The sequence below is a fragment of the Falco naumanni genome, chromosome 16 (genome assembly GCF_017639655.2).
Source record: "Falco naumanni isolate bFalNau1 chromosome 16, bFalNau1.pat, whole genome shotgun sequence".
Classification (NCBI taxonomy): domain Eukaryota; kingdom Metazoa; phylum Chordata; class Aves; order Falconiformes; family Falconidae; genus Falco; species Falco naumanni.
In genome coordinates this window covers 3,596,342-3,622,705 of record NC_054069.1, presented here as the reverse complement: position 1 = coordinate 3,622,705, position 26,364 = coordinate 3,596,342, and the positions used below count along the sequence as shown (strand labels likewise).

At 41.9% G+C, this 26,364-nt stretch overlaps 1 protein-coding gene across 6 annotated transcripts in view; it reads left to right on the top strand.

The window, feature by feature from the left end:
- The window catches only part of ARHGAP32 (Rho GTPase activating protein 32), a 257,980-nt gene that overhangs the window by 118,682 nt on the left and 112,934 nt on the right, over nucleotides 1-26,364 (top strand). For 4 of the 6 annotated variants that reach the window (XM_040616044.1, XM_040616047.1, XM_040616045.1 and 1 more), the window contains 3 exons: nucleotides 830-921; nucleotides 2,045-2,086; nucleotides 2,461-2,545. In XM_040616044.1, coding sequence (XP_040471978.1) covers nucleotides 830-921; nucleotides 2,045-2,086; nucleotides 2,461-2,545 — 219 coding nt within the window. Of the gene's footprint in view, nucleotides 1-829; nucleotides 922-2,044; nucleotides 2,087-2,460; nucleotides 2,546-22,322; nucleotides 22,328-26,364 lie in introns of those variants that run through there. The other 2 variants (XM_040616048.1, XM_040616049.1) reach the window with 2 other exon arrangements.

Here is a 26,364-nt window from a genome sequence, read left to right as displayed (position 1 = left end):
GGGACCGTGTTTTTCTCCTTCTGCTCTGTGCAGTCTGTGTTGATCTTCCTGTTTGATCACTGTTCTCTTCATAAACGCCTCACCTAAACCCCCTCCTTCCTCTAGAGCTTAGGGCCTGTTACCGCACAGCAAGAGAAACACACGGTGCCGAGCGTTTCCGAGTCCCCCCAGCTGAGCTCACAGCTTATGGGAGAGCAGCTGGAGGAAGGAGAGGATGGGAAGGCATGACTGACCAAACAAAAAGGAGGAGTTCGGTGTTCTGGCTTCACTAAAATAAATGAATTCCAGTGATTAAGGAATTTTAATATGTTCACGCGCTTACCCCAATAGCTGCAAACATCTTTTTTAAAAGTTCACCTCCCACATATGAGCAGCTCTGTCATTAACGTGATTTTCCACTGTATGAGCTATCCAGCTTCTGCCAGTGCCTCTGCCTGAGTATCTAAGTGCACAGATTTTTGGAAAATCAGGTACTTAATGAGGAGCCTAAGTACAGAGTTTAGGAATGGATGTTAGTCTCCTGCCTCTGAAAATCTCCTCTTTAGAAACGAGAAGTAGTGATGAATAAAATACTGGATCTCACAGTTATTGCTAAGAATTAGCAAGGCTCTACAGCATGGTTCAGGAAGAGATAATCACATACTAGATTGTAATCCTGAGGTTCAGTTTTCCTCGTTAAAAAGGCAGAAGTACAACTCTGAGCACATATGAGATTTCCACTGTTTGCACATCTTTGTAAAAATATAGGGGCTACTGCTTAGCAGGCAATAGTCCACAGCATGCAGTCAAATTTTAAGCTCCTTTCTTTCTTCTTTCTTCTTTTTTGCAGGCAAGAGGTGCAGATATTCCTGACATTCCAGGGGAGTTGCCGCTCCGGACCTGTGGCAGCACAGCAAGTATGAAAGTGAAGAATGTGAAAAAGTAAGAGCAGTGGTCTTTGATTTTCCTCTCTTTGCTGGGCTTCTAATTTTAATATCTTGGGTTTTAGCTATTGTGCTGCAATGCAGCTAGGGCATTCGGCAATGATTTTTAATAGTATCTTCATCGGAGCATCCAAAATCCATGTGAAACATAGTAAATTACAGCTAATGTAGTCTAAAACTGAGGACATTAGATGTTTTGTTGGCTCTCTCACCTGTTTCTGGCCATAGAAGCAAAGCTTGGTAGAGTTTTGGACCTCACTGTAACTGTGTTTTTAAATTTCTGTGATTTCTTCCTGAAACTGATTAATTAAAAAAAAAAAAAAAAAAAAAAAGAGGAACCATATGTACATATGTATAAAAAACCTAAAGAGAAGCCCAGGCAATGTGTAAATGAGATAATTTTCTGTCTCCCTATGCTCTGGGAAGCTAAACCAGGACAAGTGGGTGGCCTAGATAGATTTTTTTTATTTGATATTTTTTCTCTTTTCATTTTTTTTTTGTATTCTGCCCTGTTTGTCTTCATTTGAATGGATCTTGCACAATGTTTCTTTTTTAGGAGTATTTTTTCTTCTCTGCTCTCCCAGATTTTTATTTTTTTTTCTGTGGGATTAAATTATCTTTCTCCCCCCTGCCCCCTTCTTCTCTCCCAGAGAATGCAACCCAACTTATTATGCTCGCAGCTAAGATTTCAAATCTCTGACCTGCAAAGGGGATCAAAAGTAATCAATATTACTTGACTTGTCTTTGCTGAGAATGCTGACTTGAGGACCAGAACTCCCCAATATTGATTCATCTGTGCATTCAGATCACCTCTCTGTAGTGCTCTGATGCTGTAAGGGAAATGGCTCTTTGTTCTAGTGCTGAGCAGCCAGATGCTGCATCTCACTTCCCACTTATATTCCCGTGGGAAGAGAGAGCTAGATAATGACAATCTCATTGGCTCACCACCAGAAATATCTATAGGAGTCTATAATAGCTTCAGCAGAAGCAAGAGCATGTTGCAGAGCCAGAGGATCTCCCCATCAGCCATCACTGTAACTGGAGAGACTTGGGAATAATTATGCCTCACTTTTGAATTTTAAAAAGGCAAAGGATAAATAGCGTTTGTTCTGCACCCTTAGATACATCAACCCGGGACTGATGGGCTGTGATGCCTTTCACAGGTAAAGTTCTACTTTCCTATGTGTCTTGTGTAAGGCTGTTTATTTTCACTGCAAAAATGCATTTGTAAAGATAGAGCGGCTTCTCCCTGCACCGTTTCTTAAAGATGTGGGCTTTGGTGTTGACGAAATGCCAAACAATTCTTTAAGGATGCAATGGTAAAAGCCACTTTGCAGTTTAGTTTTCCTTTCTCACTCAGTTCCTTTCTCCACTGTTTTGGTGTATCACATCAACAAATCCCTCCGTTCCCTTGGCTTTAGGATGAGAAAGTTGTTATTATTTTATATCAGTAACTGCATTTTATGGCAGTACTTGATGCTGAGCATTGTTTCAGTGATTTGCAGCTATCTTATGGTGTGCTTTTGATGTGCTTCAGGTTATCCTTTACAAAGGGTCATTTCCCGAAGATGGCTGAGTGTGCACATTTCCATTATGAAAACGTGGACTTTGGCAACATACAGGTGAGTCTCAGATTTCTTTTATAGACAAAACATCACTGTGTTTAGCTGCTGACTAACTGGCGGGGAAGGTGGTAGAGGGACCTCCACTAAGGTTTGTTTAGTTTATTGCAAAATGTTTAGTGATAAGAAGTTCAAGCAATAGGATATCTTTATGTGGAATTGCTTCCATGTACTGGGCCAGGATCTGTACTCAGCCATGTGGCCACCCCTTTGAGGTTGGAGATGATTTTATTTCCACTGGATTTGACTGATATCACTGTTCTAAGACTGCATCAAACATTCATTATTGAGTCATCCATAACAACTGCATGCATATTTTTAGTTTCTGTTTGTGTATCTTTAAACAATTGTGTGAACAGATTTATGTAAATATAAACGATTCAAATTTACCCATTCTCTTCGTGTTATCTTAGCTCTGCATTGTGCATCGCGGCAGCTGTATCATCAGAACGCAGGAACTCGCTAGTCAGCCTGAGTTGCATTTCTAGAAGTGTGCAGGCTTCACTCCTTTGTGATCCATCCATCAGAAATCCAGGCAGGAGCATTTTTCATTGAGCAGTACCGGGGAGGGCTGAGAACCAAGAATCACTGCTAGTTGCTCATAAACAGAGCACAGCTTGTTCTGCACTTAGGGAAGCAGGAATGCCTCCAGCATCTGCCAGCCTTGTAGCTAAAAAGAGGTTACAACCTTTTCATTTGTAAAACATTTCCTGTAATATAGAGTGAATTATTCACAGCCTTTCATGTTTCCGTACTTGACAGTTTTGCAAGCAGAATTATGCATCCATTTTTTCTGTCTCTGTAAAATTCTGACTGAGAAGGAGTTTGGGTCCTGTTCAGGGCTTGTATCTGTTACTCACGCTCAGTGGCTCTAAGGAGGTTTGTTCTGCTGAGGATGGGATGTATGTGCATTGACAGACGCGCATATGCATCGACGCAGAGACAAAATAGTGGGCTTAAGAGGACACCAGTGCAAAGAGCTCAGTTCCTAATGAGGTCTCTGGAAGATGGGCTGCCGAGGCAAACGGGAGCAGTCCACAGCCTTCTGAAGCGAAACTGTATTACTTTATTTTCCATTTCTGGGGGGTAGGATAGTGTGACTAATCTGTGTCCTTATTTTTTGTCTCCTGGTGATTCTTTGATTTGACAACACTGATTTGTTTGGTCATTTTGGAGAGAGGTTTTCTTTTGGAGTTGGTGTTGAGCAGGTTACAGATGTTTTTTGCATCATGCGGTCCTCTTGAGTTTTCCTTTCCATCATTCAGAGATACTCAGCCCAATGTGCAAGCTAGAGAGAGATTACAACCTTTGCATGGCACTATTATTTAAAGCATTTTGCAGACAAATAATTTAGTTCTTTTGTGGCTTTATGCATTTTTTGGCATGTTTTAAGGATGGCAGAGCATACACGTTGAGTTTGTTGTGTTCGTGTGAGGGAGAAATAAAATCAGATAATACAGTCTTTACAGATGATCTTCACATTGTCCTGCCAACAAACCTGAAGCATGTTCTGGTGGGAAGTTTCCACTTCCAGCAGGAGTTGTTGCTGTCTAGCACTCATTTTTGTGGTGCCATTGATGCAGAATACGCTTAAATAAGGTCTATCAGGACCTAAGTACCAGTTCTGTGCCTCTTGTCCCTTCCTTTCTCTGAGCAAGATTTCTGATAGATCCCCATGGTGTAATGACTTTTTTTGTATGGATAAAAAACCCCTTAAGAACAGAGTTTTGCTCCTGAAATACGAAAAGGGTAGGACATTACAGTAATTCCTTAGCAGAAGACCAGCATTAATGGTAAAAATGATGAAAGCTGTTAATGCAACAGCAGTATTAGTTTACAGATTTAAAAATAAGTTCATGTAGGGCTCATACATTTTAATCAAGTGGCTTTCATTGGTGGCTCCTTTGTGATAACAAGGTAGACTGGAGAATAGCAGTAGGCTGAAGTGACTTGTAAATGACAGCTTGGCACCTAATAGCGAATTACCAAGTTGCATCTGAGAGGTAGTGGGTGTAAACTCCTTTCGAAATCTATTCACTGTTAAAAATTTGCATAGTAGAAATGCAGTATTATCTGGCTGTGTCAGGAATTGTGTAATGCTGTCTATTAACAGCCTGGCCGAATTTCAGATTGTTTTGTAACGTTTATGTCACTTATAATGTGGTCTCATGGTGCAATTGGTATTAATATCTTGGCATTTCACCTCATGAGATCGTTTTAAATTAACTTCCTGAGATGTATAAAAAAGGATTTGTTCTCTTCTTATCCTAGAGCCGTGCTCACAAAACTAGGGGCATTTCGGGGTGCCTTTTCTCTTCAGAAATTTTCTGCTCTGCCGCTTTCGACAGTGATGTGTTTTAACCTTATCTGCGTCTGCCAGCAAGACACGTGTTGCATCAGCAGGAAATTGCTGGTTTACCAGCAAAGGTAGTTGATGTCGAAGCTGTAGTCATGAGGTAGGCTTTACAGATTGCATCAGTGCTAAAAATTCACTGGTATTTTGCTGAAATACCTTACATTTAGTGCTGCATTTATTTTTTAAGGCTACATCATAGATTTTTAATTTTACAGCGGAAAGCTGGGTTCTGCATAATAGATTCATTTTAGTCTGACATTGGATAAGTGTTTCGGAGTCTTGTTAGCAGGAGCAGAAGTGCGGTTCAGCCTTGCTGTGGTCTGTGTCTCCCAAACGAGGTGTTATTAGGCCGTGGCTAGATTGTGATTACTCAGCATCAGTGAGGTCGGTTCTGCTGGCTTCCTTCTCGCTTGAGCTCTGCTGCCTTTCCACGGTTCTTGGCTAGCGTCTCTCTGTGATGCCTCTCCTTTCTCTGGAACATCAAAATTCAATTCATTAATATGCAAAGCATGCATTGCTTGCACACATATTGCTGCACAGGGCATCTTACTGTTCGGAAGTGGCACTTCAGAAGTGCCTAAATCATCCCAGTGTAACTTAAAATAAGAATCCGTTTCTAAGGCTTATTAAATTTAAGCACGATTTCAGGATCTGCTAGTTGGCAAAGCTTCCTTCTAAGGGGCTCGAGGTGTTCCAGCACCACGCAGTACACCGCTGATGGCTGAATTAACACGAGGAGAGGTGATGTGTATGCACTCCAGCATCTTCTGGAGACTGGTTTGAGTCGAAGTTCAGTGCGTGAGCGTGGTGCTCAGCCCAGGCTGATTGTGTTGCGTGTTCCAGGTTTCGTGGTTTACCCGTGGAGCTGGTCAAGTTGATGCCTTCCCCTGTAATTTGGGTATCTCGCTACAGCAGTTGTCACACAGTCTCGCTGCCTTGGCGTGGGCTTTAGGGCTTGTTGATTGACTTGAACTAATTCAACAACCCCCCTGTCACTATGTTACACAAAGCAGAATGATTCCGTGCCCCTCCAACGTGGTGCAAGTGTGAGTTTACTTAGTGCTATAAGCTGTTAGTATAAACAGGAGAAGCAGTGATTAGGTATTCTGTAAGTATCTTTACTTCCTGCCAGAAATAAAGACTTTGTTCTTCACTTGAAAGAATGAAGAAATTATCTTCAGTTGAGTAGGTATTAGTAATGGAATATGGAGAGCTGATCAGCTCTGCGCTTGGCAGATAACATTCTTTGCTCCCTGAAAAACCCGACGCTAAAGGAGAGGAGGTGCTGTAATGCATGTTCATATCACTTCAGCGATCTTGCATTTGACACAGATTTACCCCTTCAAACAGCACGGGCTCTGTCTCTCTCTGTTTGCATTTATGGAGCCACCTTCTAAAAATAAACCCGTGTCAGGATGGGTTTGGATTACGGTGCATGGAAGATCCTCTCCTTATCTGTGACGCTTTGGCATTGCGAGTGGCAGGAGCACGTTATCGGTGGTAAAGGAAGTATTTGAAGCAGAATCGCTTCCGCCTTGGGAGGCATCAGCTGCCAGGAATTCCTGTCACGAAGGCAGCAGCCGTATTGTTGCTGGTCGAATGCCTTTGGCAAGCTGCAGCCTCCTGGGCCGTTTGTGGGGCTGCCCTTCCACGGTGGCCGCGGTGTGCCCGTCATGGGATTCTCCTGTTGTGTCATAAGAGTGAGCAGCATTGCAAAGAGCGGTTCGGTTCTTCTCGTGCCTTTTGTTCAGCAAAGCCTGTTGAGAAGGTACTTTTGGGGGTCATCTTCTTTAGGTTTGCCTTTTTTCTTTTATTTAATAATATTCCAGGGAATGGGGTGCAGAGGGGAAGTGTTCTTGTGAAGGTGTCTCTTAATTGTATGGTAAAATTTTTGCCTGAGGTGGGTTGCAAAGGAAACAAAGTTGGTAAGGCTGACCCAGATGCCCTCCTCTGGAGTTAACTGGGGTAGTTTAAGATGTTTCTGCCACAGCTTAAAGCAGTCGTCTGCATAGATCAGCTAGCAACAACAGGCGCAGAGGAGTGCTCCCTGATCTGTGTGTGGTGTGAAGTCGGACAGCTTAGCTTGAATTTCCTTCCATCAGTGATTTTCAAACTAAGCCTGTTCACTGCCTTCGGTGTAGGAGGGCTTGTTCGTTCCCTCAGCTCTTCTGTGGGCATGATAATTTTCAGTATCTTGGCAGTCATGAGCAGCTACGGGCTCTAATGTCTTCATTTATTCCACTGAGTTGCAAAGTGTTTAAAAAGAAAGAAAAAAAAATAGCTATTTTAAAAAGCAAAACATGAAACAGCAGTCCCCATACCCCGATCCCTTTTAAAAAATGGAAATTTATAGCAAAAGTCAGAAAAACTGGCCTGAATTTTGCTGTGTATTGGTGCTGCGAAAGACAGTTTTGCTGGGTTTTGCTTTGTCTGTACAAATATACGAACGGCGGTGACACGCACACCCCTATTGCATCTGAAGCAGTGCTCCCGTTGAGCCTTTCATCTCTGGATGCTGTTAATCTCCTCTCAAAATGACTTTGCCGTATCCTGGTATGTTCTGTTCCCCATCTTTAGACCAAGGCCTTTCCCTCCCATTCCCCAGCTTTTCCGTACGGTTTCTTTACTATTGCCTCCTGAAGTGGTGGTGGGCAATGTTGCAAGGGCTGCTTTAAGGATGTGGGTATATAAAAACAACTCTGTTCATAGTGTAGGTGGAAACTGCTTCTATTAACTTAATAATTCCAGCCACAACTCCCTGAAACTGGCACAGTCTCCTGCCAAGATCAACAGATTTTAAAAATGTGGAGTCTCCAGGCCAAGCTTCTTGATGCCAAAAAAGTTAGGAAAGTATTCAAGTAAGTTCACCTCAGTTTTTGGATTCTTCTGTTTCCTTGTCTTGCATCCAACTTGCCACTAACTCCTCAGAAAAATTCTTCCCTGGAACAAGATCACACCTGTGAAATTCCAGCTTCCTTGGTTTTCTTCCAGTGAAATGGGGAGAGATCCAGCATGGGTTTTAGAGTGGAAGGATGACTTTGAGTATGGAGAGTACCTCTCCATGAAACCTTACTATTGCTGCTTACACATTTACTACTTGTTTTACAGTTGTTGCTTGCTGTAGAGAAAGCTGATGGCCGTGTTAGTGGTCCAGATTTAACGGGCAGCATTCATGTGAATTTCTACCCATTTTTAAAGCCTGCTCCAAAAACCGGCAAGACGTAATTTCAAGGCTAAGCGGGTCCTTCTGCTCATCATTTTGCTGAAGGCGTTTGCGATCCCCTGAAGGAAGAGGAGGGATTGTTCATGTGAGGTGGGGGGAGACACGCTCAGAGGAGCCCGTTGGGAAGGCAGAGCCGTCTGTCTCGCTGCGTGCGGGGGGTTGGTACCCGAACGCGTGTGAGCAGCCAGCTTCAGCCTGCTTTGGGCTGACGCTGATGTGCCCTTGTGGCTTTAGCTGCTAAGTCGTTCTTAAAGTATGTTCTACCCTTTGGTCTCACCTTTCTCCCCTTGACTGACGATTACTGAAATCAATAATTTATACATGTTTATCCTTTTTTATACAGTAAAAGGTAATTTGGCTGACATCACTCACCCGGCTGGTTATTGAATTGCCTGTCACAAGGAGGGAAGTTTTTTCCTGTTAGTGTTTATCTGGATTAGCTCTCTGCCTGATCCCAAGTTAGAATCATAGAATCATTTTGGTTGGAAAAGACCTTTAAGATCAAGTCCAACTGTGTTAGCTCTCTGTCTGATTCTTTATTTAAAGCCCATCACCTAGGTGTCTAAACAGAAGGGCAGACCGTAACCCACAAGTAACTGCTAAAAGCAAATGAGATTTTACCTCCTGATTCAGCTGAACAGGTATTTCTGCCTTTTTTTTCTTCTCCTTTTGCCTTTGGGTGATTTTTATGAGTTTATATAGAACAAATAATTTCTCTGCTGTGTGCGTGACATGGGACAACAGAACCCCGTGCGACGTTTCTGTGTTTGGGACAGGTTGGCAGGTCCGGGATGCACTCTGTTGATGAAAGGGTTTTGAGTATTCCCCGCTTCGCGTGTTTCTTCTCTGCCTTATTAGCGTGAGCGAGATCACTGTGCAAATTTGGCTAAGCATTTATTCAGACTTGAATATCTTGAGATAGGTGTTATCTTCTCTTACCCCTGTGCGGAGGACTGGCGGGCCAAAACGGTTTCAGGGCAATCTGTGTATGTTTGGCTCTTCTTTACGACTGGGGACTTGCGGCACTCCCAGTTTGAAAGCGTTGACCTCTTGTAGGAATCCAGCTTATTTTTTTCTTCCCCTGAATTTACCACCGACAATATTGCAAACATATTTGTTGATTTTTAGCCTTTATTGGTGCGTAGTGGCTATTTGATGGCATGAGTAAATCTTAAAAGTGACTGTAATAAGCCCAGCTGTTAACTTTGGCATTGACCTCCTGCTGTTTGCCACCATCATAAATCACCTTTAGCAATGTGTCACAGAAATGTATAAAAATTGTTTTAATTAGTAACTGGAACAGTGTTGTGTTGGAAAATTTTTCTTCCCTGAGGTTTAATGACCTGAAAAAAACAGAAAGATTTATTATAGGTATAATTAAAATATATTAAAAATTTGAAAAGAATCCGTGGGCTCCAGAAGAATAACCCCTATTTCACTAGTGTTTCAGAGTTTAAAAGAGGATTAAAACCCTTATGGTTTCGTATATAGTAATCCATACTGTTACTAGGAATGTTGTTAAAATGCTGCATAATATTGTACTCATAGATCTGCAAGCATGCCAGGCTGGTGTGATTTTAATAACTAGCAAACTTCATGTTGATATGATCCCTGAGATTTACAGAAGCAGGGATGTGTTTTTATTCTCCACTGGAGGTTTGTCACGCCCGTGGATGTATGAGCTGTTAAGCCAAACATCGTTGGGAACATTTACATTTTGTGTTTACTGTACCTGCTTACAAAAAGGGTAGTTTGTTTGGGTTGTGCTTATGTGCCAGAATTTTCAGGTTTGATGACAGAGTTGGCAGCTCAGGGATAGCAAGTTAGGCTACAGATTTTTAAACTGTTCATTCATTAGTTTAGCTTTCCAACGGCATGCATGTGCGTTTGTCCTGTGTTTATAAATGTTTTCAGCCATTTCCTGATGGAGAAGTACAGATGTATACAACCTGATCCTGCAAAATTTCTGTTCCTGACTGTCTTGGCTTTGAGATCTTTTGCTGGTTAAGGTGTGTTGGTTCGAGTAGACCAGATATGCTCCATCTGTGTTGCCCGGTCTGCTCTCTCTGTACCCTGGAACCCTGCAGAGACCATTTACTCGTGATGGTTGCGTGATCTGGTTTCCAGGTAGTTTCCAGTCTTTGAAAATCAGTGCTCCATCCCGGTCTCCTTCACTCAGTAACATAATCTCGCACAAGGGCATGTGGTGGGGTGAACTCAAGATTGTTCTCTCGTTACAGAATCAGGGAAGAGTTGTCTTTGAGTACTCAGGAAAAAGCTTGTCACTGCACTTGTACTATGATAATCTATCCTGCAAGGCAAGAAATTTTAGAGGAAAGCACTTGAAGTAATGGTGTTTAGATACTACGTTTGAAAACGTTTGCTGTACTGTAGCAAGATTCTTGCTGCAATATGTGTAGCTGCACGTGTATGGGATAGGATGTTTCCAGATGTGCTGAGCCCCAAGTTTTGTTTGTTTTACTTGCAACAGAGAGATTTGTGCAGAAGATTTCCTGTGAACACAAACTTTCCCAAGGGTCTGAATTCAAACAGATTTTTCATTTTAAAGGGGGAAGCATATGCACAGGCACATATTCTCACCCACACATCCTATCACAATGTCTAGGAGGCATTGAGCAAGTTTGTAGACTTTGATGGTTTTGTTATTTTATGGCTTGCCGTGATGTGTGAGCAGAAGATGGAGGCTTCTGCTTCCGTGTCCTGCAGGCAAGGCTGTGACCTTTGGCTCTCCTGGGCATCCATACCAAAAAGCTCTTTGATCTCCACTGAGGATTCCAAATATATGGATTTCTTTTTTCCTCTAGCGTTTAATTTCTGGCCATTTTGTCAACAGAACCTGCAAATTCAAGTTGCTGTTTTCCTGGTAAAGCAGTATAAACCCGAATGCTTCCACTACATGTCATGTGGATATACGGTTGTGGGTTTTTTTTAAATAAAATACATACATGAGAAAGAACATGATGCTCTCACTGCCTCTTCAAGACTCCCTCTCCTAAAGTATAACTTTTTAAATTTCTCTTGAAACTAACTGAACAAACTTTGATTCTGCTCAGCAGTTCTTCTTCCCATCCCTCTGCCATAGGAATGAAATAAACATTAATAAAAACGCAATTACATGCAATGGGACGTATTTTTACAGTGCAAGACGTCCCTTACCACCATCCTAAATGTCTTCCTTTCAAGTATTTCATTTCCCATAAGAAGCTGTTGTGGGAAGCTTGGTTAGGTCTGCATACATACATTTAAAGCCCCATCAACTGTTTTTTTGGACAGGCAGGGATTGGTTTGCGAGTTGCAGTGAGATCTGACACCTCGAACTGCGGAGTGAGCTTTTGGCACTATCACACGCAGAATTATGTCAGTAATAATTTAGAGAGAAGACTGTTGCTTAATAGATACCCGCAAGTCCAGTATTATAACAAGTGGAAAATTAGAATAGATAGTGCCATATACTTCATATATATTCAGGATCCATGAACCTGCCTTAAAATTAATTCTGTTCTATTGGAAGACTGATGAACCTTATAAATATGGCAATAAAACAATTTGCCTAGAAAAAGTCTCTTTTTGGGTAGGTGGTATTGTCTGGTCCTGCCAGTTTATGTTTCATCACTAGCAAACATTCTTACATATTACCCTGAAATTCATTGCAGCTGTATAATTGCTCTTTATGGTGCTTGAGTGTTAACTTTATTTATTGCAAGTATGACATGTCAAAACATTCAGACTTTAAAATAACTGATTTTGGACCAAGTTCCCATTTGCCAGCTTGAAGTAGTTAAAAAAATCAAAACAACTTCTGTTATTTTTACAGTGTGAGTCCAGGAATTTACTTTGCAACGCTGGTAACTTATTTAATAATTCTTTATCTGCTAAGTCATGCAATAATTGTAGGTGTAACAATCCTGGAATGGGCAGGGAACCCACTGGGAGCTGGAGCCTTGGGGTAGAAAGGATTTGCATAAAAGAAAGGGATGTGTCATATCAGGACAAGGGTGCTGCCTTGCGAAGGTGAGAGGAGCTCAGGATTATTTGGGCGTAGTGGAGGTGTGAGACTTGAGAAGCATCAGAGCCTGATTCTTCAGAGTCCCCTTCACATGCAGCCTCTCTTGTGGCTCAAGGTTTGATTTAGTGTCGAGGTTTGCCATTTGTTTTAAAACTAAAGTAAAAGCTAGATTGAGTTTGGAAACTCTTTTTGGAGAAGTGAGCTCTTAGGCTAGCGCCTGCGTTTTGAATTATTACTGCATTTTAGCAGTAACACTAGAGTTGTGATGTGCACTTTGAATACTCCCCAGATAAGCTGTGTTGGTTTTTATTTCCCTTGGTACACAGTCCCTGCATTTCTTTGAACTCTCTTAAGCCTCCCTGTATTCCTCAATTTCTAGCTGCTTTAAACTAAGTGCAGTTCAAAGTAAGCAGAAGATCTTTTTAGAGCTGGTTGGTGTTGATGCTGAATCAGAGGGCACAGTGGAGCTTTTGTGCTGGAGTTAACTGCTTTCCTCCTGCAACTGGCTTCAACTTTCCGTGCCTATCTAATGTCGTGAAGATGCAGAACCTGGGCCGTGCTTCGACTCGCTTCGAGAAGGGCTGGAAAATAACATTCCAGTTTTCTCTTTTGTGATTTTAAGATAAACAAGGAAAGAAGGAAGGCCTGGATTCTTAACAACAAAATATCTCCATGTACTCTTAGAATTCTTTGTTGTGTATCACACTGAAGAATGTTTTATTTTGCCATTGAAAAACAACTAAGATGGGGATGATGTGTTGTGTTTTCTGTAAGGGTTATGTGTGTATGTGTCTTGCAAGTTGCTATGATCAGATTAAGGATGAAACAGCCACTGTAATACTATATCTGCAACAGTGCAATAATGCTAGATCTTACTGCTACCATAATGTGCCCTTGAATTAAAAAAAGGTCCAGGCTACAGCACAGGTTTCACATATGCCCTGTGCTATGACATACGTACACTGTGTGTGCATACTCCAGCGTTCCACAAGCAGAAGTTCATTCACATTAATGGGTGCCCAGTCTGGCTGAAGAGTTTGAGCTATAGAAAGGCTCGCACCATTGTAAATCTCGTGTGTGCTTGTTAGACAAGTTATTGCATCAGTGCTTGCTGTAGAGGGATGTTTATTCTCCACCAGGAATTGTTGGTGAGTTGTTGTTTTCGTTTGGACACTAGTGAGTTACTAGCACAAAACTTAATTGAGATGCCAATATAAGAAAGCAAAAAAAGAATGTAAATTTTTCATTTGTCCACAATATGGTGCTGCTTGGGGGCCTCTTCTGGAAGTGTGCTGCTTTTTGCTGTCCTGTAAACCAGTGCTTTCCAGCGTGAGGTCCCCAACTTGTCATTGCAACCACTAATTGCTTGCCTAGTGACTTAAGGACTTGGCCATTTAGCTGGAGTTAATCAGCATCGTTTCGCCTGCCCAGAGAGGAACTGAGTCATACTCACTGCTGTGACAGCAGCGTCAGGCCAGCGTGACTTCAAGGGTACTGCACCAGATCGGTTTATACTGTTACTCTTATCCTCATGGTTGTGTTTTAGATGTTGGCAAGGGTTGAATCGGAGACCCTTTTCCCTTGAAGTCTGCAGAAATGTGCACTGAGTGAGGGCTGCAGGTTCGTGCCTCTCTGTGGAGAACAAGTGTCGGAGGAACAAGGCTCTTAGGAGCTTCCTAAAAGTATGTTACACAGTGGCCGGGTTATACCAAACCCTGCTTTCTTTGAAGATTGCAATTAAATGCTTAAAAACTAAAAGCCCAACCCTGTAATTCCGACGAGAAGCTCTCGGGGAGAGTCTTCAGGGTGCAGATGTGTTTCCAGTGTGACCCAAGTTGTTCAGAACTCACCTTCCCTGAACAGTCACCTGGGAAATTTAAATGTTAAAATATTCTTTTCATATATTCACTATTTTTGATTCTGCCTCTGGCATCTTAGCAGAATTTTCTAAATTAAAAACCAAAACGGAGTTTCAGATCTGTGTGTGACCCCTGATGCAGTTTGCCTACGTTTTTTACACTCTTGAAGTCCATGCTCTGGAGACAAGCAATTAAAGTTTTGACACACGGATCAAAAAAACATGACACCGTTTATGAACTGCTTCACAAAAGTAAAAGTCATCCTATTTATTAAGCCTTTTCAAGATAATTTCTTTAATCCCCTGAATTTAAGGCATTTTGCTTTACTGTTCTTGCTGCTCTTCACTGAGAACATACAGAAGCTGCATTCTTTTATCTGCGAAAGCATTTTTCTTCCTCCCCTGGGATTTTGGAAATATAAATGATATACTGCTTTTGCCACACGACATAAATAATCTGTGGCAGGCAAGTAATGGGGTAATTCCTGTGTGTACTTGTGTTCTGGAAAATACAGTTTCATGTTTTCCAGTTGGCCTTTCTGTGTCTGAGTTTGCAGTACATTTGCATATAGCGGGTGGAAAACCCCACTGTTAATGAAGTGCTCGTGGTCTCGAGTGCCACGAAACGTCGAAGGCTGGGTGGCATGCTGCTGTTGTGCTGCACGGTACACTCTCTGTTTATGCGACTGCAAAATACGCTGTTTGCCAGTTGGTGCTGTGCTGTGCAATTCCTCTCCCGCCTGCCTGATCGCCGGGGTGCCTCAGCACCTTTTTATTTTCCTGGGACCTCACTCCTTGCTCAAGAAGATTGTCTGACCTCACTGACTAGCTGTAAGTAAGCCCTTACTAGTGCTTACTTAGTGAGCTAGGAGCTCCACTTCTAGTCAGAATGTAGCAGGAATTCATGTTGAGCATCTTGCAACTGATGAGGCCCAGAAAAGCTCTGAAGAAACCCACCTCCTTCGGTTTTTTGGTGGTCTTGAGGTTGGATTTAATATTTAAGAGCATGGCGTGTCTTTCAGTGCAATGTAATGAGTTTGACTTTCCTGGGCTGACAGCTCCAGTCTTTCTAAGATAATGTCTTCAAGAAATAATATCGCTGAATTACAGAATTAGATGAAAATTGTTGGAATTTCAAAATAAGTTTCGCTTTTCATTAGGGATTTTTCTGTGCAAGCCATTAAGGGCACAAGTATCTTTAAGCCTTTTTCAAGAAGAGTGAAGAAACTTGTTTAAAGGCACTCAAGTTTCTCACATAGTTGCTTAAGCCTTGAGGTTTCAACGTGATTATTTCAATCTTTTTTTCCCCAGCTCATTTATTTTGGACATGGGCTAATGGTATCTACATACTGGTACCCGTACGGTCCTCTGTCGAGGTTTTAGCATCTCTGTTATGTAGTAAGAATATTAATATCAATGATAAAGACATTAATCCTGCTTTGACTATCAGAATTGCTAGATCCTTGAAGTTTCCCAGGACATGCCAGGAATGAGCCTTGTCCCGGTTCTTTGTATTCCTCCTCTTCAGTACCCCCACCCCCAGTTATTATGGAGCATTATCATTGGTGCTGTACATGCACTAATGAGTATGAGGAAAACCACGTGGTTGTATTCTGGAAAACTTCTTTCATGGGTTGAGGATAATTTCTTTAAATCATTTAACTCCTGCAAAAGTCATTGAATGTTTTCATCATAAATACACTCAGTCCTTCCTACACAAGGTCTAATAGTAGCGTGTAATGGTATAATTGTAGCATAATGTAAAATCTATCCATATATATATCATATAAAGACATAGTGTGTGTATGTGCGGGAGGGAGGGCTTCTACAGTGCCTTGTCTTCACTGATTTATGCTCCTTCTGTAACTAGTGTAAATGTTTCTCTTCGGTTTGGGCAATATTTACTTTTCAGAGCAGGTAAGCACCTGCAGTATATAGTCTGTTTTTTTCAATATGCAGAAAATATTTAGGCCTTAGACCTATTACAACTGTTCAGTTTCTTGCCAGCTGTATTTTCTGTAATCTAGTAATTCTGTAATCTAGTGTGAGTTGTATATAGCACAAAGCCTGCAGGTACTTTGGGACACCCCTTTCTTCAAAGGAGAAGGAGCTGATAATAGTAGAGCAGTTGTACAGGGCACAGCATTGTCCTCCAGCGTACTCGCTGGTGAATCATGATGTGGGAAGACACTAGCTGGAGCTGTAAGAGTACAGGACCGGGTACGTGAGTAGTAGAAGATGAACCATGCATATACATGTGTCTGTGCACAGGAAGAGTCGGAGAGACGCAATAAATACAAGCATTGTGATATCCCCTTGGAGTTTCGTGTTAAAGCCAGATATTCTTGGTCTGGCTGAAGTTTTTATGCAACATCTGGCTTCGGGGAGTTTTTGTTTTTACTCCTAGAAACTTTTCTTTTTAAAAAAATCAGTTTGACCATATACCTCTTCTGCTCATTTTCCAGCCCCTCTTTCCCAGAAGGGAGTAGTTGAAGGGAAATGCTTCCATCTAGTCTATTCCATGCTTTAGCACTTGCTCAAGTTTTTGTATAAAAATGCATGTGGTGATATAAAACATATGTCAGTTTTGCACTGCTCCTCTGAACCCAGCTGTGCAACATGGACTTTCATTTTCTTTGTTTAAAAAAATAGGGCAGGCATGCGTGTGTGTGTGGATTTGAGATGTGAAATGTGTGTGTGTGTGGATTTGAGATGTGAAATTGTTACATGTTCTTTCTCATGCATGCACACGCATGCATGTGTGCACACAACGCTGCTTGTACCTTCCCCCCCAGCTGAAGCTTGGCAAAGTAATAAGCAAGTAGCTAGCTAAAGGTCATAGGCTTTATGTGAAAGCACTGGGAGTCCTGTATCTCTGTGCTGTGTCTGTGTTATATTAAAATGCATTCAGTGGTCAGTTTAGTCATAGGCTAACCTTTATGGAAAACTGGGGGCTGTAGGCATAGCTAAATGCCAGAAGCGCTGGGCTTCACACAGCCTGATTTGTAAAGATGAGTGGTTGTTGATCTTTCCCACTTCTGGGGTCATGGGAGGAAATGGAGTAAGCTTCCCCTCAGCTTTTATCGCTTCCTCCTGCCAACTAAGGGGAGATTATTTTCCTTCATTTGCTGCTCCTCTTGTCAGCAAGAGAAGTTGGTATTTAGCCAGATAATAAATAATGCTTTTCCTGGGGAAGAAGTTCTCAGATGTGGTTGTAGAAACACAGATTTCCCCTCCTCATTGCTTTCCGTCTTGAGCCTAGTCCTGCAAATTCATGCTCAAAAAGATGTGGTTTGCCTATATGTCATGTGCAGAGCTTGTTTGCTTTTGCTTAGGGTCTGTTTCTGAAGCTTTTTAAAAAGTTTTAATGGTGGCTGCTTATCTACTGAATGCTGACAGGTTCATTCATCTTTGTTGTACAAGGCTTTTGAAGGCTCTGCAGACCAGAGGTGCCGTGGAAGCATATACTTGTGCAAACTGGGTCAGCTTTATTTATTCTCATTTATAGAGCCTGCTTCATAATTTGCAAAGGTAGATTTTGTCATCTTGTTGAGCTTATTCTCTTTATCTGCGCCTAGCAGGGGGCTGTGTACCTGCAGGCAGCAGCCTGAAGAATATGGATCCCTCTGTACTTTGGTGACAGAGGTGGAATGGGGAACATGGAGCGAAGGCCAGACTTTCCCGTGCTCCTGAAAGGTAACAATGGCTGATTTGAAATCAGGAACACGTCAGGATAAGCTGAAATACTCTCCTGAGCCTATGGAATTACTAGAGAGATGGGTCTGTGGAAAGGACGATGCTAGGAGGAGATTGTGTGTCACCTAGGAGCCCGGTGGGTTTGTGGTTTGATGAATGCTGGGTTTGCTTCCTCCAGCCTTCCTTCTCGCTGAGCAACGGGTCCTGCTTGTTAAAAGGGGTAGGAGTTGGGGCTGCATGCCAACAGAACTGTTTACGTAAAAGCCAGGAGGTACAGTTCCTAATGAGATTTCAGATTTATTCATCTCCTGCACCGCCAAATATGGTGCAACCAGGCTACAGCCTTCAAGGCTCTTCAGGGTATGTTTGTTTTTCCCTTGTGTGCATTATTAAGTTTTGTTTACTGCCTTTGCTCCTAGGGGCTTGGTTCCTTGTTACTGGCTCTCTATAAGTGCCAGATAAGAAATGTTACTCAGCACAGCACAGTTCTTGATTTGGCCCGTGCATTAGAAATAACATGAATACCCCTCTTCGGGTGACATGAAGGTGAGAAATCACAGCATAAACCTCTCGGCGCTCTGTGTAAGGAGAGGTGCTCAGGTGGTGTGACAGTGAGACAGGGTCAGCGACTACCTTAAGTAAATTAAGCTTCTCACTGCCACGGTACTCCTTCCCACATCAAAACTGTTGCTTCTGGGTCTTTTTGTTGTTCTTTCTCCCCCCCTTGGTACTCCTACTGGTATTTCAGGTATATAAGGCATTTTTTCCAGTGACTTTGATTCTTATCAGTGTGGAAAAAAAGTTAATATTGATTTAGTGGGCGAGAAAACAGAAGAAGTGAGTGAGTAAGAGACTAATAGCCTGGAATGACAGGACTGTATCAATTTTCAGTTCTCTCAGAGGAATAATATGCTTGTTTCCAGCAAATGGAAAAGTAGACTATGACTAAAACTGTCACTGACCTCCCACAGAATTTAATGGATTTTGGATCTCAGAGAAGAAAAGGCAGTCATAACTAACTCGGTGATTTTAATGCACTTTCCTTGAAAGTCAGCATTTTTATGAAATGCCGTATGCAGGGAGATAAAAAGTATATATATCTTATAAAGCTGTAAAAAATAAATATTCACTGGCTCAGTCTTTTTTTTTTGACTATGGGTGAATGCATTTCTCGATAAGCTCAAACAATAACATATTATAGGTTCTAAGTGGTTTATATCCTTAACATATGTTGCCAGCATATAAACCGAACCTGTTCAAAAATGATGGACGAAGACTGTAAAGCAGTCTCATTCTTGGCCCATTCAAGTGGCTTTTCTGAGTAAGTGGTTCCTATAAAAACGGTCCCTTTCGTACGCTGCACGTTGGTTGGCAACAGCCAAAGTAAGTGTTCTGTTTTGTCCGGCGGTAGACGGTGAAAGAAAGGGCGCTTTGTTTTGTGGCAAAGCCACTTTTCTTTTAGATAAAGAAAGAAAGAAAGAAGCCAGCTCCTTTAATTTAACTGCCTCTTTGTTTTTGCCTGAAGCCACGAAGTGGCTGGTTCCTCTTACAGAGCCGTCTCCGTTGTTTTGACACTGAATATTCACGCAGCGGTGCTGAGCCTTACTTCCACCGAGGAGCAGGACTGCATGGGCAGGAAGAGGGTTTTGCTGGTGGGTTTTCCCCAGGCCAGTGTGATGGCTGGTGGTGCAATGCCCTCTAGTGTGCTGAGCCCCGCCGGGCACCTCCTGCCCTGGAAACCGGTGGCAGCCGTGGTCTGTCTCCTCCGCGCATCTCATTCCAGGCTGCTTCAACCAGCTGCGTCTGCCGCGGGGACGGTTGTAAGAACGTTTTAGCATCGTGAACGTCTGGTTTTCAAAATTCTCCTCTTGATGATTGCTTGGGATTTTTTGGAGAGAAAAAGGGCAGGAGAAACAGTGATAATTTGCCCAGCCTGAGGAGGAGTTTTCTGTGGTCACAGGCTGATTTTGTGTCATTTCTGTGCGTGTCGGAAATCAGTTTCTGGGGTTTAGAGCGTGTCCGGTGGTTGGTAGGTGTTTACATCCAGTTCCTTATTACCGTTGTGCTTTCATGGCTTAGGAAATCCAGTTATGGATCCATGCTGAGTTCAAATCCCTGACCTCACCAAACTGGAGGCTGTTTTGAGTCTGACTTTGCTGTTCTTTGGACCTGTTGTTGGATAGATCTGGTGCAGGAGAAACGTTAGTTCGTCCCTTATGCTGTCTGTCTTCATTTGCACTTCGATCTCTTAGCTGTCTCATTTTAATTCTGCACATGGAAGAATACAGTTTCTCCTGTCTGTGGGACAGAAGAATCCTTCCCTTCTTGGCCTGGAAAGTGTGTAACAGGAGTGAGTTGGTTGCTGGCTCCCTTCCTTTTCCAACACTGTGTCTAGTACTGTTGTGTGATATCCAAAATGCTTTATTTTAAATACTGCCAGGAGGGGGGCTCTGTCTCCCCAGGTAGTGACTAGACCTCAGCATGGCAAAGGCTGCCAGAAAGGATTCATTTCTGAATAATCTTGTTTTCTTTTCAATTAATTGTGAAATCAGACTTCAATAGGGTGTGAAATGGAAAGAGAGAGAGAGTGAGAGGTAACACCAGATGCCTTTATTTACATGTGTTAATCAACACAGACCCAAACAACAACAAATTAAACTGGAGCCATTCATAGAGTTTGAAATGCTCCACGTTTGGCTGGGAACATTGAAAAATGTGCTGCTTCGTAGATAGGTGGAAGGTCAGTAGCATTTAAAAAAAAAAAAAAAAAAAAAAGAAAAAAAATTAAAGTACCAACCGTGCCAGAATTCTATCAGAACCCTGAAGTTACTGTGTTTCAGAAATACTAAATGTGGCTATGGAAGCCCATCATTACATCGAATTAGCTTTGCTTTGAACAGTAACGTGGAAGATATTTACTTTGCCCTTTTTGAGCGTAGCCTGTGGTGTAACAAATGGCACACAAGACTGGGCATGTGTACTTTGTGTATCAAAGTGCCTATTTCCAAATGCCTGGTGTTATATTCACCAGGGTCAATTAACTAGTGACTAAAGGTGGTTTCCTTTGGAGACAGACTGGGTTTTTCTTTTTGGCTGCTGGTTCTGAAACGGTAGGCATCGCAATTTTAGGGGAATTTATGTCGGAAGCAAGGTTTGGTTGGCAGCCAGAAAGATTATTTTTTTAGTTCACTGTTTAATTCAGCTCAGTGGGGTGGGGTGGGCAGGGGGGAGAACCAATACCTGATTTTGATTGTGCTGTAGATAGAGGTAAGAGTTTTGTCTCTGGCAAAACATGTTATGTCACTTCTGCCTAATTCTCTATTGTTCCACACAGTGATTTGATTGGGGTTCCTGGGAAACTTGGGGATTTTGATGCTCTTGTATGGGGATTGGGTTTGTTGGAATGAGGAAGATGATTTCTTTAGGAAAGAGTTGAGGCAGTTTGAAGGAAACTTTTGCATCGTTCCTCTAGAGGACTTTATGATGCAGAGATGAACGTTATGGATTGTGAGGCATGTTGACCGCTCTGCTCACCAGAAAGTAGATTTACACCTGCCTGGTGCCAGGCATAGAGATTCTGTCTATGACAACAGGAGGAAGATTTCTTTTATTATAGGTGTGCAGTAAAAAGAAAAAAGTGGTTTTCTTAGAAGCACCATTTCTTCTGGCAGTGAAGCGCATTAACCCTTTTTTGAAACACTGCTAATAAAAACAGGCATCTAACGCGTCTGCCCGTGGGAGTAGCAGCAGAATCAGCTCACAGTTTCCCCCACCTCCCAAACTGCTTCAGGTATGACCATTGCTCCTCATTGATTTCCATAATACCCACATAAAAAAGGGAATGGAGGAGCAGGGCCCTATCCTGAGAACTGACTGTACATAGTACCTGCGCTTTGCCGCTTTCTCCCTGTCACTGCTCCTTGCGTTTTGCGCTTTCCTGATGCCGTACAGATCCCCAGCTCGGGCTGTGATGGGGAACGGACGGGTCCAGCATAATAACCTGTTAAAAGGAGCAGCAGGTGGGGACGAGGAGAGCTGTGGCGCCGCAGCATAGAGCACTCTGCATCCTCTTGGGTGCACGTGCCTCGATACACCAGGCAGGTTGTATGTAAGGAGCTGGTTTTCAGAGTTCTTCCAGAGATGCGTATAACCATAAGATGTAGTTGAGTTAGTTTCAGCATCAGTACTCTCCATTAAAAAAAACCTGTATGTGAAATAAAAGTATATTTTAAAAAAACACATTAAAAGTATGTGAAATGCTGCTGCTGTTTTTTATAAAAACAGCAAATTGTTTCAGAGTTTGAAATTCAACCAGACTTCTTATCTGCTTGCACAAATGAGAGTTGAATGTTGTTGTTTGTAAGGATGCGAGCAATGGTTTCATTTAATAAAATCAATTTAGAGAACAGTCAAAATTGTAACTGTTTAAAATGTGATTTGTCAGTTGAAATAATAAGGGGTTTTTTTGGTTACTTGCTGGTGTTTCTTTTCCCTCTTAGAAGGAAATTAGCTCTTTGCTAGGAATAATGTGAGCAAGTAATCAGGCTTGTACTACACTGGTAAGATCCTTTCCACGTCCGTGTAATTATGAATAATGTATGCTACTAAGCAGCAAAATACAGGTGAATCTATGGTACTGACCACCATTCAGACATTGTTCTCTTGCTGTTTACAGGTCATTTCAGGATGCTTTTTGCCTTAGCAAATATGCTTCCCCCCTCAGAGGAGATTTTCATCATTGTCACTTTCTATAATCTCTTTGTGCCCATGACAGGCCAGTCTACACATCATTAGTGTCACCAATTCTGTGTCACGAATTGCTTTCTAATTTTATCAGAGAAGACCAGGTGCAAGAGGAAATTGGGAATCGGCTTTCAGATGGGCTTGAGGGGTGGTAAAGAGAGAGCAGGACTTGGAAGGCTGCTGCTTACTGATTACGACCCTGTTTTTTCAGAAAATAAGGCTGCTCTTGGGGTGGCTTAGGCTATATAATTTGAAGGCACTGACTTCCCTCATTCCATAACGTTTTTTTTCTTTGTGCCATTACAGCACCACATAGTGTCACTTAGATGTATGAGAAGCAATCTTCTAAATTTCCCCAGCTTGTCACACCTGAAAATGCAGCACACAGTGTCACCTTCTGCTAAGTTTTTGGTGTAACAGTCAAGAAGACTCCCTAATGGAAGGGAATTTTCCAAGGTTTGGGAGAAGTAGTGTATTGGGTGGGAAAGAAACTGAGTTTCTTTTTTAATAATGCTAATTTTCAATTTTTTAAACAGCTTGCATTGAGTATTACGAATTCTCTAGGGTATTTTCACTGCTTGAAAGAACAAAGAGAAACTTTTAAGAGGGGGAAATCGCTATCAGCTGATGAAGAGGGCTTTAAAAGTGCATGTTCCTATACTGTGCTGTGCTATATTGTGCACATGGGAGAAATGAAACCTGATGAATTGTCACGTGAAGATACTTTTCAGTGTGTGTGTATATAAATATATATGAGTATATATATGTATATATGTATATATATATGTATGAGTTTATACGTAACTTATACACAAGGGTGTATATGTTACACTAGCACATAGGATATGGACAAGTGGGTGTGTAACATATACTAATATTTGTTGTCAGTGCAGGCAACAAATAGGGAGAATCAGGAGAATTGCACATGGGCAGGAGAACGGGTATCGGGACTGGAATGAGCATAGTTCTCGGTCACCTCACTGCATCTTAGACTCCACTTGTTAGAGAAAAATAGGTATGAGAAGTCTACAAGAAGAGACTGTGTTTAAAATCTGTACTCTGCAGAGTCAGACTTAAAATGTGAACTTTTGGGAAATTCCTGATGTGCGAGATGTTCACGGAACAAGCCACTCTGCTAGCAATGTTAGATGCTTACGTGGTAATTTGTTGTCATTTTTTTTTGTGCTGGTCAGCCCTTCTCTGAGACTGATGGTGGCATCCCAGGCAAAGCAGCTGCTTCAAACAGAGCGCCGTCTAGAGTAAAATAATAAAGAAATTAAATACAAGACAGACTTCTGACATAGGGTAAAAGCTCTTACTGGCTCTTGAAAGATGAAGGCACTGGCAGTAACCTGCAGTTTCTGAGAGCTGACTTAATTCTGTCTTACACGTTCTGCAACTGTCCCGAATTGGACTGCAAAACTAAACAAGAATTTGGCCAGGAAGCTCTTTAACCAAACATTATAATAAAAGCATGAGGTTGTGCTAAGAAACTGTCAGATATTAAAATTTCCATTTTAACCTTTGAGTTCAGAAACATAGATGTGAGAAGAGGGAGCTAATTGTATTCTCTCCTTTCAATGGTGAAAGAAAGGGTAGGCTGGCTATAATTAAAACCACTTACACGGTCGGTAATGAGCAAAATGCTTCTTTCTGGATAGAGATGACTGGACTTCGATATTCTGGACTAGCAGAAGTGCTGTGAAATTGCAGTAGCAGTATCACATGGTATGGTGTTCGTTAGAACTAATAGTTCTTTGAATGGTTAAATTGCCATGCACGCTCAAAATTGTACCCAAATTTTGGGGCTGAGGGGAAGGAGTGATGATCTTGTTAGTGATTATCAGTGCTCAGGTGCCGAATGATAAAATCCTGCCAGTGAATAATGATCTGCAAAATTTGATTTTGCAGTGCCCGAGTATCATTCGTTCTTCAGCCATAGTCTGGACCCCTTGGACAAACCAACATATTTAGGCTGTTAACTGAACAGGGAAGATTTTGACAGCAAACTTTTCATCATTTAAATACTTGTTTTCTTTAGGGAATATGTAGAGTGAACAGAGAACCGTTGTACCTAGGCATTAGGGCACACATCCTGCATTGATTTGCAGTTTGCACAGCACCAGGGACTGGAGAGGAATTTCATGGAGCTTTACCTCTGAGCAGTTTGATACCAGTGGAAAAGAACGAACAATGAGGAATCAGCTTGCCTTAAACTGTGCTGGGTTTCAGGCATGTGATGGCAGTTTGCTGTCATTTTTTTTTTTTTTTTTTTTTCTTTTGAGCTGTAGCAGCAGACTTCTATGCCGCGCCTGAACACAATCCCTGCATGCATTCCCTCCCTCTCTGTTTCTCTTGGCTCTTGTTAAACTCTACGGCTTGTCTTGTGGGACCTTTCCAATGAGAGAGCGAGCGAGAGAGAAAGGAACACCACTGATTTCTCTACAGTGCAAATTGAGCATGAAATGGGCAGTGTGGAAACGGCTAACAGGGCTATGGAGGCAGATCTTAAACGCTATTCATAGGCACGTTCATCTGAAGAAGCAGCAGCAGCAGCACCAGGAAGAGAGGAGAGCGAGTGAACCAAATGTGGGGAGCTTAATTTGATTTTGCTAGCCTGGAGTTCTTGCATTTCGGAGCTGATGCCTGGAAGGTTTTTTCAATTAGCTGCTGGGAAGCTGCGGAGAGACCTGGAACTGTTAGGCCTTGGCTAGGGATCCCATCCATGGAAAGAATAGATCATTGTAGCAGGGGTAAGTAGTGCACAGCCTTTCAGAGATCCTCTATACTTGATATAAGATCCTTTTTGTTTACTGGCACAATATAGTAATAATGCTAATACAAAAACAGCTGGAGGAACGCCTTAAGGATGGCACCAAATGCTAATGTGGCAATAAAGAATGATTCAGATTACAATTTAACAGGCAGTATTTTCTTTGCAGAATGATCAGATGTAGTTTAAAGGGGGAGTTTATTGCATTTTGCGTAAACTGTCTTACATTACGGGTTTTAAAGCTTGGGATAATGCAGACTGTGGCTCTCCTTCCAGAGATTAACCTGTGGCCTTTTGGAAGATTTTTTGCACTGAGGATATCAGTCTGAAAGCCATATTAATGAGGTACAAGGAATTAACTGGGAGCGGGGCTGGGGAACATCCCAGTAGTGGTTTCCTACCTCAGCAGAAGTGAATGGCTGTTCAGATACACATTTTTAAACTTCTAGGGCATCTCCTACTAATTAGGGAAATGAGGGGCCAGTTAAAAAAGAAGTGTATTACATTTTATGGTGCTAGATGCGTTCTAAACTGTTGCTAATAATGCCTAGAACACTTCCTTTGGTATGAGGGTAGGTTTAGGGGAAAAGGTTTTTTTACAAATGAGAAGATTTTATAATTTATTTCCTTTGTTTTGATGTTTCATTCATTTTTCTTTAAAAATAAATCTTGGAATGTAAAGTAATAGCTATTGATAAAGTGAATGCATATTGGCTCTGAACTTTTATCTGGATAATTTTGTAAACCTTGTTGAGATTTTCTCTGGTGCAGATATGTACGTATGCAAAATGTAGATTTGGGTAAATCTTTCATCAGGTGACATAATTACTCAGAGGTGATGCTGACAGGAACCATAGAAAAATACACAGTAAACAGTTAAGTTTTTCAAGATTACATGCATTTTTTCATTCATAGCTAGTAAATTATTAACTGGATAAAATCAGCATCTGGGCTTTTTAGGAATGACTTTATCCACGTGCCTACCTCTGAAGTTCCTGCCACAGGCAGCTCGGTGACATTCCAAACTCTCAATAAGCAGTGCAAATCGGGACAAAGCATCTACAAGACCCCTGCAAATTAATTATGAGTATTACCACTGCTCCTTCATTTGGAAATCGTAAGTCACTGTAAGCTTGTAGGATG